This window comes from Lonchura striata, chromosome 1, assembly GCF_050655825.1.
Source record: "Lonchura striata isolate lonStrDom1 chromosome 1, ASM5065582v1, whole genome shotgun sequence".
Lineage (NCBI taxonomy): Eukaryota > Metazoa > Chordata > Aves > Passeriformes > Estrildidae > Lonchura > Lonchura striata.
Window position 1 is genome coordinate 110551083 of NC_140703.1, and position 17935 is coordinate 110569017.

A 17935-nucleotide genomic window follows, 5' to 3' on the forward strand; every position below is an offset into this window, starting at 1 on the left:
CTTTTAATTTTTTCTTTAATTATTGTTGTTATATACGGATGAGTGTAGCAATTTGATTATTGGTTTCTTTCCTTGCTGGTGCTGCTGCTCTGTCATTCCTCCCAGGCTCTGATATCCTAAGCTGAGAGAAGCCTGTTTGGTAAACCACCGTGGTGCTGCTGTGTCATCCTGGATGAGCAGTGCGCATCAGCCACAGCCAGCTAGGATGGCAAATTTGGGAGCCACATCCCTGCCTGGAGCCACTTGCAGTTCAGTCCTAGTGACAGCTGCTGGCAGGGTGTAGAGCTGGTGAAGTAAAAGAGGAAAGCTTGGTAGAGTAATCAACTAGGATTTTTTATGGCTCGTGCTCAGCCTTTTAAAGTTTTCTATTTTCTGTTGTTAGTAGGTGGTTCCCCAAATTGTAACCTATAAAGAACGTAGATGAGGCTTGAGTAAGATTGACTGGCACCAGTGCAAGCATGAATTTTACAACAACCAGTCAAATGAAATAAAACAGAATGATGTGTACAATGATGGTAACATTAGCTTGCCTTACTGCTCATATGAATGCTTGTAAGATAAATATTGAATATCTGTAAATAAACTAGCATTATACCAGCATGAAATCCTCCTTCAAACTGTAATTCTTCTTGAGAAAGATGCAGTGGTTTTCTTTCGTCTTTTCAACAGGGGTTCTGCAGTGAATCATTTCCTTTAATTGCTGTTCTGAAACACATAACAGGTTTTTTAATGCCTACTTTTTATATTTGTCTTTTTTCTTTCCGTTAATTGCAGTACTTCCATTCAAGCTTGAAAATGAAATTGCTTCCTCAACATATTTCTTCTCTGCTTTATGTAAACATAGGGGGGTTTATTAGCCCAATTTCCAGGGAAGATGGAAGTGAACTAGCACTGAGCACACAGAGAGGCTTTCACCAGTTGTTGTAGCTACAGGCACTTTAAAGGAAACTCAGGAGAGGTGCCAGGCAGAACAAGCCTCATCTCCTTCTCTCACTCTGTGGAATTTATCTCGTTCCTGGGGGACTGAAGAGCAGCACCAAAATCCAGGGGGATGGCTGCTCACCTCTGCCTTTCCAGTGCCTGCTCCAAGAGGCTCAGAAAGGCTTTGCAAGTGCACTCTGGAGCTGTGTGCACCAGAGCCAAGGATCAGATAAAGTCCTCCTCTTCCTTTCCTTTAAACAACCCACTTGCTTAATTTATTTGCACTGATTGCAGATTTGGTTAGCAAGGATGTTAACTGAATATCAAAACCTCATTACAGCTGATGAGATGAACAGGAATAAAGAAGTCTGAAAGTATTTAAAAATTAATCATCTTTCATAGCAATAAGATATGCAAAATACCATACAGTTTGGTCCATCTGTCATTTAGGACATTACTGCAGCTGTTTCAGGAAAAGAAAACTTGAAAGATTAAGCACCAAGTGAGCTCCAAGTACTAGATGTAGCAATCTAAGAGTTTGATTTAAAACCCAAGAGTAATCCATCCCTTCTGCAAATCTGACACTGCATCTCAACTAGCAGGAGCATTCCTGCCCAGTTTTGGGGTACTTTGGTGCTTTTGCCAAAGGGCGTTTTCCAGCCAGAAGGAGGTTCACAGCAGGGATGAGGGGTCTGCAGATGGAAGCAGCTCAGCCACAAATGACACCAACATTTGTCCCTGTGCTCCCACAGGAGCTGTGGCAGAGTTTCAGGGTGGGGTGAAGGAATCCTGCAGGATGGAATCCCACAGCTGCTGGCCTCATGCCAGAGAATGAGTTTAAGTTAGTGGGAGACCTGTGGTTAAAAGGCTTTCCTGGTGGCACCACTGTCGTGATGGGGAATAGAGTTGCAGGTTATTTGTGTCTTTGTTATTGTAATTATCTAGTATTTGTTACTCATTTTGATGTGGTGGTGGTGGTGGGTTTTGGGGCTTTCTTATTGTGCTTTTTGTTGCTTGGGTTCTTTTGTGTTGCTTTGGTTTGAGTTGATTTTGTGGTTTAGTTTGCTTTTGCTTGGGTTTTTTGGTTTGGTTTTTTTACTGATCAAACATCTGGGTTGAAATTGTTAAAGTTTTGTTTCTGGCTGACAGTTTTTTGGGTTTGTTTCAGCTGGAATTTAGCAGTTTGAATGCAGGCTACATAGAAACTTTTTTTTTCCCCATGCAAGCACATATAGTCATACACACTCAAAGGTGTCAGTGTTTGAATTAGGCAATTCTGACATGTAGAAAAACCCAGCTAATACATGAGGAATATGCCTTTATTTTCAGACACATACTCAAGTGAATACCACAAACAGGAAGTCCAGTATCTCAACCATTTAAGCACCAGTATATGTGTATGTATAGGAATATAAAACACAATTCAGTTGTTTCTCTTAATTTCATCCAGAGAGTTTTGGTGAATGGTTACAGGTCCTAAACTATTTTGGAATCATGTTTATAAGCCTCGGTGTGAAATTCTGATTCTGCAGTCCTCTTGGGATTTGGGACAGATATTTCCTTTTCTCTCTAAAAAAGCACTGAAGTATTAAAAGCAACTTCTGGCTTTGGCTCCTGTAGCAGGAGCAGCACATGAAACTCAGAGCTGTACACAAATGAACAGGGCAGTATGAAAACTGTGTAGATGCAGAACCAGAGTGCTGGGCCTTGGCTGGGCAAAACTGGGTTGTTTTAGAGTAGAACAAATACTACTTTTACCATCTTTAACCTTGTTTAGTTACCTTTTTCACTTCCTTGACTGTGCTGCTGCTTGTGTTTGGGAGGACAGGCAGTAGCTGAGGTATGGGTGAGAGCAAGTGCAGATGGTTATGGAGAACATGGTTGGTTTTGAAGGGCTGACTTGGGTATTCTGAGCTGAGAACATTTTATTTCTCGTATGAGCTGCACAACAGCACAGAGGGGATCCATCCTGTGTGCACTACCTCCAAAAGCAGAATACCAGCAAACACTGGAGCATGGTGCCTGAAGAACACGAGAGGAAAACATGGCTCATGTGAGAGGAGAAAGGGAAAGAACCAGAAGTGTTAATGATGGAATAAATGTGTCCTTCCCGAGGAAAAAAAATAAAACAGTACTCAGTAGGAATGGCAGTCCTCAGCTCATTCTGAGTATGATTAGGAGAATGTAAATAACCAGTGATTTTCCATAAAATGAGATCAGGACATGAGAGACATTGGCAATAACAAAATCCTTTTTCAATTTTAAACAAAATCTTACCATTACATGTGCCCTCAAGCTGATTTTTGGATGGACTGAACTGAAATTAATGCTGCAGCTGATGACCAGAGGCAGCCTGGCTCTTCTGCAGGGATGGAGGCTGAGACCATGCTGTGTCCCCTTCCTCTTCACAGCTCCAGCCCTTTGGCCACTCAGTGGGACCCCCAGCTCTCCATTTATGCAGCCACCATCCCACGGTGAAGGGATGAAGGCTGCCCAGCTGACACCCTCTGCAGGATCTGCTTGTGTTGCTGTTTTCCCCCCTTCTTTCTTCCAGAGGAGGAGGCTGCTCCCACCCTCATCTCCCTGATTTGCAGCCTCTGTGTGTTCACGGCCAGCAGGTGCTTGCTTTGCTCCCAGCTGGGCTCTCCTGGGGCTTACCCAGCTCCCTCTTGTCCTTGGAATGTAATCCCCTCTCTGCAGGTTCATGTCCCCTCATCCCCACACATCTCAGTCCTGCTCACAGGACTCTCCAGCACCTCCTCATCCCTGCCAGTATTGAAACGCAGCAAACCCAATGGGAAGAAATGACCATGTCTGACTCAGTTCAGAAGGCTGAATTACTTCTTTATCATAACTATGCTAAAATACATTAATATACTATAAAAAGAAGGATACTAAAACTACATACTACTTTCTCTGACTCTAATTCTAACACAACTCGTGACCCTCTCTGAGAGTCCAGCCCCAGGTGGGTTGGATTGGCCATCAGGCTCAAACAATCCTCACCAGAATCCAGTCAAGCACTCACCCTATTAGCATTCAGAAACACACATAATCATGGGATATGATTATCTGCAGGTGCTTTTATTAAGAGCTCTGGGAATCAGGGGTACAGACCCAAATCTGACTCCGACATGGCTTTTGAGCTGAACGTATTTTATAGTCTATCATTACATAACTCACATATTAATTATTAAACTTGTATTGTTCTATTGTATACATTGACATGAGTTTCTCGTGATTTTTCTTAGGTCCCTGACCACAGTTTCTCATGCTTATTCTTATGATTAAACAGTAATTATATTTAATTACTAAACAATCATCACATCTAACAATTATATCAATTATCATGTACTAGCTACATGGTGCAGTTCTAGCAAGTACGAGTTCTCCATGTGCTTAGGGTGTTTATTTTTCCAGGGCCTACTAAGCTTGTTTTTCCTTTTAACCCTTAATCCCCATGATTTTAAAATCCTTTTACTATCAACCCCAGGTAAACAATTCTCCAAACACATTCCACATGGGAAAAACAAGGAGCAGAAATAGAAATTGTTTTTTCTTTCATTTCTCTCTGTGCACCTCTATGAAAAATGCTGAGAGGGAGAGGAATGTGCTTGCCACGTGCCAGGACCTGCTGCAGCATTGCCTCAGCTCCCTGGAGCAGCCTCCTCTGGGAATTCTTGGCCTTTGGAGATGCACCACTGGGTTGTGTGCACCTTCTTCAGTCTGTGTGTGTGCCATCAGTGGTTCCTCATAACCACCATGGTCAGCTGGCATTCAGAAATCTTTTTCCTCCACTATTATTTGCAAATTCAGGGGCTTGAAACTGCTGGGATTGGTCCCAGCACCATGACCTTGCATTTGTTACTACTGAATTTATCATCTCACACCTCAATGCCATATTCTGCTTTTCCTGAAGGTTGTTAGGACTGTAGTTGCTTGAATAAAAAATGGTTCTGAAAAAGTTTCATGCCTTTGCTGTGTGCAGTGACTAATGAGCTTGTACATCTCTTTTTAATTCTTTTCAAGTTTTCTTACTGCTAAATCCAAATTTTATAAGGATGTTACATGTGCAAGGAGGAATTTAAGTGCTGACTGAGCCACTGAAAATAGCAAAATCCTTGACTGGGGTCTCTCTTAAAAATCTTCTCTGCCCTGATCAGTCCTGAGGAGCAAGGGAGTCTTTGCCATGAAGTCTGACTCAGCCTGGGTTTTGGACATGATAGTCTCATGGGCATGGATAGCACTAGAGGCTATTTTTCAGAGTGTTTAATTTATTATTATATTATTATTTTATTCCTTTACTCTTTTCACATAGGGATTATAGAAGTTTTGATTTTGCCTTGATTTATTAAGAGGCAAGCAAACAACAAGAACATTTAAGAAACAAAGTATTTAAGTAGGGGTTAGTGTTGTTTCATAATATTTTACTCTCTTGCATTTTTTATCATTTGAAGTCTTATATCTCATTAAAATAGGTGAATAGTTTCAAAATTTGAGGCCCGGCTATGTAATGCTGTGTAAAAACCATTTCTGTCACCTCTGTGTATTGCTACTGAAGGGATTTTAAAGTGTGAGTATGAGGGGCAGCTGCTGCATTTAAGCTTCCAAAAACTTTCAGGCCCCACAGGTAAATATTGTCTGGCTGTATCACTTGCTGATGATCAGTTAATTCCTTCTGTTCTGTGTACTACCAGGCCTTCAAAACAGCCCCAATTCCTCTGGCTAGCAGTGTGCCTTAGCCTTGCAGAGTGGGATGCTGCTTTTGAAGTCTCCACTCTCTCAGTTCTTTTCCCTGAGATGTTCAGTCATGCATATTTAAAGCTACATTTCAAGAAATTAGGTCTGAAAATTCCCAGCAGAAATGTATTTTTGCATTTTATTTTTTATCCAGAGATGACCACATTTTTGTCTGCGAGCTGGCTTAAAAGATACATCAATTAATAGAGCCACTGGTGATTAAACTGTAAAGCAGAATATCTTGTCTCATTTAATGAAGTGCCTTACATAAAAATAAGTATAATTCTCATGATAAAGAACTTAATTTTACTGAAATTTTCAACTTCTTTTCTGAAAGTGCAAGGTGTAATAAAGCTACATCTTCAGCATAAGAATATGGCTGTTTATTATAACTATTCATCATAGGCATGATATTAGTATAGAGCTCATGTCCCAGATGCCCTTATTTTTCCTGAATCTGCCTACAAGTGGCATGTAATCAATTGTTTCCTTGTAGAAAAATTCTCTAAAAATAAGTATTTGCACTATATTAGCAATAAATCCTTAGTTTTGAGCAATGCTGCAAGGTTGTTTTCAAGTTCTTGCCTCCCCACTGCAGTCCTTGTTAGTGTTCCTAGGACTTCTTGAGCCACGTCCAATTTTTTTATCCTGCAGCAAACAGAATTGCTGTGATTTTTTTTTCCCTGCTGTTCATTAAATGATCGTTGGCCTCTTCTGGTTCCAAGGAGAAGGTTGCACTCACCTCTACATGATTTTTAATCTGTTTTCCATACAGAATAAGTGATACAGTCCTGGTTGTCATTTCTGCACTATGAGACCTTGGTGTGTGGTTGGTGTATGGAGGGGTGGGGGTGCTGGGAAACACCTGGGTTGTTTATAAAATGTTCACTTCCTTTCAAAGGTCATTTAATGCTGTAGTTGGCAGAGGCACTATTGAAGTTAAGGATTAGTACACACTCTGTTGTCTGCAGAGTTGGTAGCCAGATCAGCTCCATAATTTGGCATTCACTTTTGTCATCTGTGTGAGAGCCAATTTTTTTTTTTTTTTTTTTTTTTTTCTTAACCAGCACTACAGTTTGACCTCTGAGTACCTTAATCTGATGTCAGCTCACTTGGGACAACTATTCATGTACTTGTCATAGCATCCCAGCTAGGACAAACACTGAAAATTAAAAATACTATTGAAAAGGAAATAGGATAGTAGTCAGCTCACAGAAAGGAGCTGTGCCAGAACAGGTTGTTAAGCTTGATATCAGTGTGTCTAATCAAAATCTCCTGGGGTGTATTTCAGGGCAGATTCAGTGGTGGTCCCCTGACTTGAGTGCACTGGGTGCTCAGCTCTGGCCACATCAGTGGTGACATGAGGGCAGGGGCAGCATCCCCACTGCTGTGCTTGGCATGTGCTGCTATCCCTGGGGATGATTTCCACAGAGGGGACATGGATCAGTAGTTTTAATACACAGGAATTTCAGTTCTGCACACCAGCAGCAAGGGCTGTGGTGGATAATCAATGTTGTGCTGGCAGCTAGCTCTAGATGGATGCTGAGCAGCAGGGATCATAACTCAGATTGCTGAGGTGAAGGGATGAATGGCCACTTGTGCTGGACATTCCACACATGCAGCAGGGAGAGAAACCCTGAGCCCAAAGTGTGGCAGCCTGCCCAGGTGAGATCTCAGAGAGGAATGTGAATTAATCTTAGGGCATTTTTCCTTGAAATCCTTTTGGCTGTGTCTTTTTTGAAAAGAATTACTTACATGGAAAACTCTAAGGAACAAAGAAGAAGAAGAGGGACAGACCTGAGTTACAGGAGCAGAGGGACAAAGTAATTACGTTAGGTACAGGGGAAATGTGTTAAGAAATGGTGAAGTCAGGGACTAGAAGACACTAGGACAGTTACATACAAAAATGGCCACTGCAGGTGTTTTCTCCTAACACAGTGACCTTTACAGCTGTCTCTCAATTTGCAAAGGGGCCAGAAATTATGATTTATTGGCTTGCAACTTGTTGCCTTCCTCCAAAGGTAAAGTTGGTGGCGTGTTCATTTCCTGCTCACTCGGGCAGAGATCAGTCCTGTGCAAAGGTGACCCACGCTGGGTTTGCAGGTGTAGTCAGGATCAGCAGGTGTGAGCACAGAGAATCCAGGTGTGTTGCTGCTTACAGGCATCCCCAGGTTCTGTTTTATCTTGGCTTCACGCTTTGCCCCTGCCTGTGAAGAGCTGACATTGAAGCTCACAGGAAGATTTGTGTTGGTTTTAGTCACCTGCCTGCCTGAGGAGGGCCCAGGGGCTGAGGCAGGAGAAGACTCAAAGCCAGCCACTCCCAGTGCTTGACAAGCTGTAAAGCAGGAACATTTTGAATGTGATCCATTGCCTATTTTGGGAAAGTTATAACATTTTCAGAGGTAGGCCAATTATTTTTAAGTCTCTCTGGACACGCTTTTAACGCAGGATTTGTTCTGGATGTTGTCAAGGTCGGACGTTTTCTTGAAGAAAAAGTTTCCCTCCTTTGGGGAGATGTCTGGAGAGCTAATTAGCTGTGTGCCTTGGTCCTCTCTCATTTCCTCACAGCCTGCTAAACCTATTGCTAGACCTTTCAGCTTCAGCCAAGATGGATTGAGATGGTTCTTGTCTGCCTTCCCCTGGCTTCATCCATTTAATGCACATTATCCATTTTCTCTAGCCTGCTTGAGGAGAAAGGGTTGCAGGACAGCATGCTTCTACCAAAATGCAGGGAGGCTGGTGTTTGGGAAAGGAAGTATTTGGAATTGAGAAACTGAAAATACCAACGACGTGGTTATTTTCCTTGTATCTGCTTCTTTGCTGCTTCTTTGAATCTCTTTTTAAGTTGCCCACATTTTACATTCATTTAGCGAGGTTGAAAATAAGAAATGAAATAGAAGAATTATACCTACAGTGAGATCCTCCTTAATGAATTTGCCCTCCTGCATCTCAGTTCTGTAGATAAAGAGCTGGTCCAGAGGAATGCTGAGCTCTTCCTGCTGCTTTTGGGAATAGTAGGGATTGCTGAGTGCTCTGCAGCAATCAGGATGGGCTTCCAAGTTTTATTTTGACAGACCTTAAGAATCAAAATTGCTCACATCAGTAATGAACAGGAGGGCATGTATTATGTGGATCAATAAAGCAGCAATTCCTGCTGCACATTTATCTTCACCTCTGTAATTGACAAACTTTAAATATTCCATATGGCAGTCCTGAGTATAAATAAGGGGTTGAATTAGGCTCTTGAATCTCTGTGGATGAGAGGTGTAGAACCTTTCAGCAGCAACCTTCATATTGTGCCACCAGTGCTCGGTGGGTTTTGGGGTATGAAGACAACAGACTCTTTTAGGAGTGGTGTGCATCCAGTTGAAAGGAGTACACAGTGTTTTCCTGCCTAATTCTGGCAGAAATAAAGACAGACAGTGCACTTTCAGAAGTTATTTTCTGAATACTTTCTGCATACATTGCTGCTGTTACCTAGAAGAAGGGGATTGATAGTTTCATCTTTGTTTTGGTACTATTAAAAGAAGTAATTCTCAGACATTTTTCTGTTGCCTTTTATTGAGAAACTGCATGTGTTTAGTATTAGTTCTGATTTTAGGAATGCCCAGCATTATCAGGGCATCACTCTCCCTGTGTCCTGTAAAGCTGTGGCACATACCCTTGTGTCAGTGCTGTTGGCCACATCTTTGTCTCCAAAAAGCAGTTTGTTTGTTGGACAAGTGAATTTAGAGCTGACAGTCGGTTCTGCTGTGTTTCTGACAGCCTGCCTGTTGCATGGTAATTTTCCCACCACATCCAGAAGTGGGAGCAGTACTGCAGGTAACACTGGAAATATCTGTATTAATGCTGAAGGAAGATAAAAGGACTAGAAAACCTGTCTGACTGAAATCAGTGGCTGGTGGGATGTGCCTGTGCCATGCTTGAGGAGAGGCAAGAGGTAGAGTTGTGGGGGGTGGTTTCACAGATTTTTTTGTTGTTGTTTAAGACAGAACAATCCAACTCATCTAGATTAAAACATTCTGTGGGAACATCTTGATTTCAGTGGTGTTTTTGCTAGAAAATGTCCAGGTGGCCCACCTGCTTCATTTCCTGCCATCTCATCAGTCAAGGGCTTCTGGGGTGTGTTTGCTGAGCCTGAGCTCAGAGGCACTGAAATGTGAGACCTGCTAGGGCCAAACAATGTAATTTCTACTTGTGTGTAGCCTTTACAATCCTTGTCCTACTTGGATATCTCCTGCGGCTTTTTTTTTTTTTTTTTTTTCTTTTAACCTTTAAAATTTTGACCTAAGTGAAGGGCAGAACTAATAATGTTTTATGGAATGCTACATCTCTGGTTTCCTGGCTGAGGAAACCTGAGTGCAGGGGCTTCCACTTTTGTAACAGTGAACTTTTGTTAAGGAAGATATCATCTACCTTTGATGAAATCCAAGATTAAATAGCTTTTTAATAATGTTTCAAACTAGAGAAAGAACACAGAAAAGAAACAGAAGGTGCGGGGAAAATCCATCAAAACAGTATGGGGGGTGGGACAGGGTGCAAGCATGAAAAAGAGACTGCCAGAACCAGCTCAAGCCACTTGCAAGCCCATTTCTGGACACAAAACCTGTCTTGAGTTTTTGGGGATTTTTATGATCACAGGAGCTGGTCCTAAGCATGGATAAATCAGGCCAGCCCTGGCTGCTGGCAGGAATCTCTCTGGTGATGTTGTCTGCTTGGGTGTGGATATGAGCTTTGCCTGTGTTATCCAGGGTGGGCTATTACTGCTTAAACCAAGGCTTGTATAAAGACCAAGGAAAACTCTGGAGCTTTTTTCTGAGTCAATAATTTGGTAAGTTTGTGACAGGCCTTGAAATTTGGGATTTTGGGTAGTTCTTCTCTTTTGCTTTCCCTTAAAAACACCAAAGGGCAGGATCCCACATCTTTAATTTTAGGTAGGATGTCTCTGGCAGTTGCTTTTTAGAAGAAAATTTCTTCCTTGTTTTTTTTGGGGTTTTTTTTGGTGGTTCATTTTGGTTTGGTTTGGTTTGGTTTTTTTGTTTGTTTGTTTGTTGGTTTGGTTTGGTTTTTGGGTTTGTGGGGTTTTTTTGTGTTTTTTTTTTTTTTGGGGGGGGTTTTTTGGGGTTTTTTGTTGGTTTTTTTTTGGATGGGGGTGTTCCTTTGCAAATACTTGTTTTTCTGTACCACTCCAGATATCTCATTAGGGGCATCGTGGGCTGTGCAGCTGCCAGTTCATTTCTTCTGTGTCTGCTGAGGATCTGGAGTCTTTCCTAATAGGCTGTAGCTCTCATAGCATCTCCTGGGCAAATCTTCAAATTCTTGCTGGGCCATATGAAGACCAGGTTTTGCTGTAGAAGTCCACTGGTGGAATTTTACTGCAGCTCTCGTGCTCCATGTGTGCTGGCTCTTCCAGGTGTTTGTAAATAAAGTTCCTTTTATTTACAAACTTCATTCAGTATGCTGAATGCTGAATGTTCAGAGGGTCCTGAAAGGTCAAAGGGGTGGTAATCACTCTCCTCTGACTGCCAGGATATCTGAAATACTTTGTACATGTCCTGTATGATCATTGTCTGAACTGAAACTTTACAGTGGAAAGGGAGTAGGGAAGACTGGAGTGAGACTGTGCATTGGAAAAAGTGTTCTGAGTTTCCTTTTAGACCTTTCAGGTGTAAAGGAATACACAGAACTTTGCTTTTGCAACTATTAAGGCTGGTCACAGGCCACAGAATTAGACTGGTGGAGAGATTTGGGGTCAAAGGAAGGAGATAAAGGGAAGATGTGTGTACTGATGGTAAATGTCCAGAGCAGTGTCTATTCCTGCTGCCTTGTTCTCAGGCCAGCACTGTCCTGGTCTTCTGTCTGCCCATGTCTCTCCTGCTTTTTAAGGAAAAATCCAAAAACCAAACCAGAAACCAGTACATTCATTGTTCCCTAGACTGTGTGATGGCACAGAGAGATAGTGATAAAAAGTGTGTCTTGGAAATAAGGAAATGAGGTTTGCCTTGGGGTGGAGGTAGGCATTAGTTGTACCACTGTGTGTGCTCTGCTGAGTAAAGGTCATGAAAAGGTTTGTAGGGAAGTCTTATGGTTGTTTTGTCTTCATAACCAAAATTCCAGCCAGCACTGCTGCAACCTGAGGTGCATCTTCAGCATGAATTTGTGGAAACATTCCATCCCCTCTGCACCATGCCAAGCTTGCTATGGGCTTAGACCTCCCAACAAACTCAGGGATTTCCTTAAATCCCTGTAAATCAGAGCTCTATTAAGAAGCAGAAGGGGAATAAACCACCAAGAGGCTTTCGTCCTTTTTCCAAAGTCCGTGTGTGCCATAAATTGAATAGGCCCCCCCCGAGACCTGGGGAAACCAAACTCTTAAAAAGCATAGTAAAGGGTTGGTAATTGTTTCAAACAGCCAACTAAAAATGCTTTTTATTACGAGGCTTGAGCTCTCTTTCATATGTGAAGCTGCTTGTTCATTTTGGCAGTGAAGGCTGCTTTTATGCCTCCCTGGGGACGGTGGTAAAACTTTCAGCAGCTTAGGCACAGAAAGCAGCCCTTTGTGGAACTGGAGGTGAGAAACCAGAAGTTGTTCTGCAGATTTCCCAGTCCCCTGCAGCTTGCTTTCAGAATTTGCTGATTAATCCACTTTAGTTCAGGACAGGGAGAGGTGAAGGCAGTGCTGTGCAGGGATGGGACAGGCTTGGCAAGGGCATTTGCTGCCTGTGGGTTGGTAGGCTCCTTGGTGATTTTTTCCTGACATTCAGCTGTTGGGTGCAATAGCAAGGATTGAGTACTTTTCACACAGTTGCACTGAAAGATGGACAAGGCTGGATTTATTCTTACTGCCACTGTGAGCAGGAGAGCAGAAGTCTCTGCTAATCCTGTCCCAGAGTGGCAGCAGAGGAGCAGGGGACACTCAGACGGGGGGACACGTGGAGCTGGCCGTGTCTCGGTGCACTGCAGGAGCAGAGAGCTACCCTGGGCTACCCTGCATCCTCCCTTGGCAGTGATTCATCTTAGATGTTTGTCCTTCAGTGGCAGCCTTGATGCAACAGATGCTGGAGTTTCATTTCATGTCTGTGTCCCTCTGGAGTTGGTGGAAGTTGTGAGGCTCCCTTCTGCCAGCAGCACGGCACCAAGGCATCCCTGCATGCATCCCTTCTGTGTTTTGGAAGGCTTTGGATGCCCTCCTCAGTGGCTCCTGGTTGGAACCTGGCTGCTGAGAATTTTAGGCTTTTTGTGCTGACAAGCACTGACCCCCAGGAGAAAACTGCATTTGTGGAGAAGACTTCCAAAATAGAATGATAAAACTGAGATTATAAGTGTGTAGTTTAAATAGAAATGTATAATACCACATGGTAGGAAAGTTAAAATTTAAAGTTTTAGATTATAATGACATATGTAAAACAAAATAAATATTTTAAAACAAAAGCTAGGCCTTTTTCTTTAAAAGTTTATGTAGTATTGCATAATTAAATTTAAAAATCCATATTATGAACCAAAAGCAGTTAGTTATTGCGTTAAAAGTAAAAACAATGTAACTATCATTTCTTAATTAGACAGTTTATCCTTAAAAAAACCTTATAAAGAAAAAAAATACAACTCCACTTTTAGCATATTAAAGTACTATAAACCTCACAATTTCGAAGACTATATAATATAAATAAAAACTAGTAAACACCTATATCCAAACAAAAAATACCATCTCACGCATTTAACCCCAACCTAAACCAAAAAATAAAATAAAATAAAATAAAATTCCAGAGCTGCTGACAGGTTTGTGCCCTTGCTTTGCAGATCACCGGCGTCATCCTCCTGGCTGTCGGCGTCTGGGGCAAGCTCACCCTCGGCACCTACATCTCCCTGATTGCCGAGAACTCCACCAATGCCCCCTACGTGCTCATCGGCACGGGCACCACCATCATCGTCTTCGGCCTCTTCGGCTGCTTCGCCACCTGCCGCGGCAGCCCATGGATGCTGAAGCTGGTGAGCCAACCCCCGTGCCCAGGAGGGGAGCGGGGATTCGGATCAGTTGGGATTTCCCCCAGTGTCACCACAACGGGCTCCCAGCTGGGTGGTAATTAGCATGGGCTTTAAAGGAAATTCAGGAGAGGTGCCAGGCAGAACAAGCATCATCCCCTTCTCTCACTCTGTGGAAGAAGAGCAGCACCAAAATCCAGGGGGATGGCTGCTCACTTCTGCCTTTCCAGTGCCTGCTCCAAGAGGCAAGGCTTTGCAAGTGCACTCTGGAGCTGTGTGCACCAGAGCCGAGGATCAGATAAAGTCCTCCTCTTCCTTTCCTTTAAACAACCCACTTGCTTAATTTATTTGCATTGATTGCAGATTTGGTTAGCAAGGATGTTAACTGAATATCAAAACCTCATTACAGCTGATGAGATGACTCACAGAGGGCTGATCAATCTCTTTATTTTATATATTTCATTGTTAAGAAACCCATTGCTTTTATACACAGTTATGATACAGCTGGACCCAATTGGTCCTTGAATCCAAACAGCATCACCATTGGCCAATTAAGAAGCCACCTTTTGGTAAACAAATCTCCATAACACATTCCACATGTTCACAGCAGCAGGTGCAGCAGGTTAAGATAAGAATTGTTTCTCATTCTTTTCTCTGATTTTCTCACAGCCTTTCCCTGGGAAAGTTGTCTGTTGCTCTCTGTGGCCAGAGGGCTGCTGCCACATCCCCACCCCCTGACAGATGTTAGTGAAACTTTTAGACACATAAGCTAGATTTTATTAATTTTCATTTTCAATATGTGTGCCTTTTGGACAAATGGGGAAAAAGACTCTTTGCCAAAACCAGTTTTTGATTGACTGTGACTGAATTTTGCTACACATGGCACATAGGCCCAAGTGTTTGGAGTGGGGTGGTGCTGCTGAATTGCTCTGTGAGTCATTCTGCAATCATTCTGGTTTTCTGTGAGCCAGATAGATAAACATATTTACAATCTTCAGGATGCCCACAACATCATAAATGTGAAATTCTTTCAAGCTGTATTTTAAGGGGTCACTTTAATACTCTGATGTGAAATTATGGAAAGAATAGTTAGTACCTCATAAAAGCATGCCAGCCCTTTTTTTTGTCCTAACATTCACTAGGTAGAACAATTCAACCCAAAAAGCAGAGCACTGTATGGTATGTTTGGTGTCACCTGAAAAGGAGCAGGAATTTGAGGTGCACTGAGCAGAGGGGAAGCTGCTGTCCCTCAGTCCATATGAATTCCTCTGTTCTGATTTTTCCAGCCTACCATAAAATTCAAAATAACTACAGGCTAAACAAACTTGCATGATAAACTGTATTTCTAGGCATATTTAGGAGCAAAATCCTGCATGTGCCATGATTTGAAAGGTGGAAATAGCACTTGTGAAGCACTGAACTAGTGAAAAAGGGCTTGACAGTATAATGCATCTCCTGCTACAGTATTTTGAGGCTGGTTTTCTAAGGAGATGGGATGATTTTTCCCCAGTTTTAACTGCATTTTAAAAAAGAAAGGACATGTTAAAGGGAGTTAATTTCCTCAAATGATGGCAGGGAGGAGAAGGGGAGGTAGCAGCTGCAATCCCATCAGCTGGTTGCCAGCTGGCAAGACCCTCACTGCTGTTTCTTGCTGGTGATGGGCTCTCAGGGCATGTACAGAGGCTTGCTGGAGTCACTGCAGTCCAGATGGGAAAGGGATAAAGGTGAATGATGATACAGATCCATAGGAAATCAGGCTCTGCTAGCTGCTCCACAACTCATGTAACTTTCTCAAAAACATGCCTCTAATACTCGCACGTGCTGTTCCAAGCACGTGGGTTGATTTTCAATGTATGTATAAGAAATATTTCTAAACTTATTTTCTCTCCTGAACAGACAGTGTTTTAACAGCTGCATTAATTGGACACATTTTTTTCCTAGCTCTGCCTTCACCATTGTGCTCCTTTCCCCAATAACCTTTCATGAAAGCTGTTTCCCTTTCTCCACTAAATCCTGCTAGGACTGAATTTAATTGAAAATATTTCCTTTCTTAATTAACTGTTACTTAGCAGGTGAACTAAAAAGGTAATTTTTCCTCCAGAAGATTAAGCCCCAAGTTCAAATTTTACTATCCCACTTTGCATTTTTTCTTTACCTTCTTTATTTTTGCTTAAATATATTTTTAGTACTTGGTGAGTGCCTACACTGAAAGCACTGTTTTCAGGGTTTATTTAGCTCCTGATCCAAATGCTGCACCTAAAGCCAAATATGGACCTTGGCTCAGCAAAGTATTTGGAGCATATGTCTCATGTTACTGTGAGAATATTTCCAGTGAAGGCAATGTTTCAGTTCATTCATTGGAGAAACTTCAGGAGCCAGGCAGCAAATGCCAGTCTGGCAGTGAGGTAGATAAACACAAACCAAAACACCTGGGCAAGCCTATTGACCTTAGCAGAGCACTGTGCAAACAGGAAGGGTCTGTTTGTATTCCATATTGCAAGATCAAAACCTGAGTGACTTGGATTCACCTCTGGCATGTGAGTGTGTTTTAATTTATATAAGAATGCTGAGAAACGTGGGCACAGAAATGTCAGGAAAGCAAGTAATTAAGCAATATATATCAGCTGTGAGTTGTATAAACACACGTATTACATTCAGGTCATGACCTGTGTATCTCCTCCAAAAGACCTTTGGTTTCTTAACATCTTTGAAGGGTGCCTAGAGGGGAAAGTTACATTTCATGTGATAATATCTGTGCTGAGACAAAAGCCTATGGTGCTCTGACTTCTCTTGCCTCCTGCCTTTTCAGTATGCCATGTTCTTGTCCCTGGTGTTCCTGGCTGAGCTAGTGGCTGGCATTTCAGGGTTTGTCTTTCGCCACGAGGTAGGTGGAACTGTGCTGAGTTTGCAGTGGCAGCACCTCCCTGGGCAGGAGCTGCTGAGGAGTCCCTGGGGCACTGAGCTCAGCAGCTCCAGCATCTCCAGGGACGGGGCTGCTGTGCCACAATGGCTTGCACAGCTCTTAAAAACCCCTGCCATGCCAAAGGGAGGGATTTAGCCAAAGCTCCTGCCCTCAGCTGCCTGGTGATTTACTCTGGAGCTATCAGGTTTGGTGTGTCCACCGTGTAAGATCTTCTTTGCTCTTTACGTATGCTGAGGGCTGCAAAATAGATTAAATGTTTAACTTAAACACAGCTTTTTCAGCCAGGCAAATGCTGGTTTATGTAAGGCAGAGACAACTTCTGCATCATGCCAGACCTGGTGTTTTGAAAATCTTCTTTTTCTTGGGTGGGGGGAGAGAGGGGGTGGAGAGGGAGTGGGATGGGATTTCATTTCTATCTTGAGTATAAGGAGAGATTAGAAGTAGAGGGAGGGAGGAAACTGGGACAGGAAGAAGCTTTTAAAAAGTGTGATGGTCTAGATTTGTAGTAACACTCCTGCTTTATCCCCTGTAATCAGGTCTATCTCTGGCTGTAAGTCCATGGACCTACATGCCACTGGTGCTGATCCAGAGCACCCCAGAGACCCTCCTTGTCTCTTCTTTTGTATGAGCTGGTTTTCCAATCTCCTCTTTTGACATGACATTTCCATTGCTATAGAGTTTTCTGCTGTTCACCCTTGCAAGCAGTGGATTGTTTTTAATGAGGTCCTGAGGTGCCTGTCCACCTGCTGAGGATTCCCATTTCATCCCACCTAACCTGCAGCAGCCCCAGTGTCACACTGCTCCCTTTTGGGACAGACAATCTCTTGTGTGAAGGCCACAGCCAAGTGGGTTGCTCACATAATCTGCTTCCCAGCCCCTTTCCCACCCAAAGTGCCATTCCTGATGATATGCCTGACATTTTCCAGCTGAGGGATCTCTTGTTCCTTACCCAAATCCCTTTGGTGCTGGGACTGCCTGGTCAGGAGATTTATGTCTTACTTTGGTGCCACTGACTTGTGTCCCCAGGGTGTGTGCACAAGCTTTGGCTCCCACCTGGCATCCATGAGCAGGAAAAAGCATGCAGTCTCCTTCAGACTTAGTGCTGGAACAAATTGTTAGAGGGGTAAAAAGCATAAAACAGTACCTTTTTGATAGGTTAAGTAATTTTACAGTATTTTTTTTTTCAAACATATCAGTTTGCTGGGGTAGTCTTGTTTCTGTGTCTGATATCCCACAGGAAAAATGGCATAAATTATTCCTGACAGTTAAGAGGGAGCTTGACCAGCTCTAAAAAACACCCCTAAAAACAACTGGGAAGGGCTAGTTTGGGTGTCTTGTTAGGAAATTTGGCAATGCATTTGCTTCCTGCAA

General features: G+C 42.7%; 1 protein-coding gene across 1 annotated transcript in view; it reads left to right on the forward strand.

Annotated features, from left to right (window-relative positions):
- The window catches only part of TSPAN7 (tetraspanin 7), an 85770-nt gene that overhangs the window by 54226 nt on the left and 13609 nt on the right, over positions 1 to 17935 (forward strand). The window contains exons 2-3 of the mRNA XM_021552961.4: positions 13459 to 13647; positions 16451 to 16525. Coding sequence (XP_021408636.1) covers positions 13459 to 13647; positions 16451 to 16525 — 264 coding nt within the window. The remainder of the gene's footprint in view (positions 1 to 13458; positions 13648 to 16450; positions 16526 to 17935) is intronic.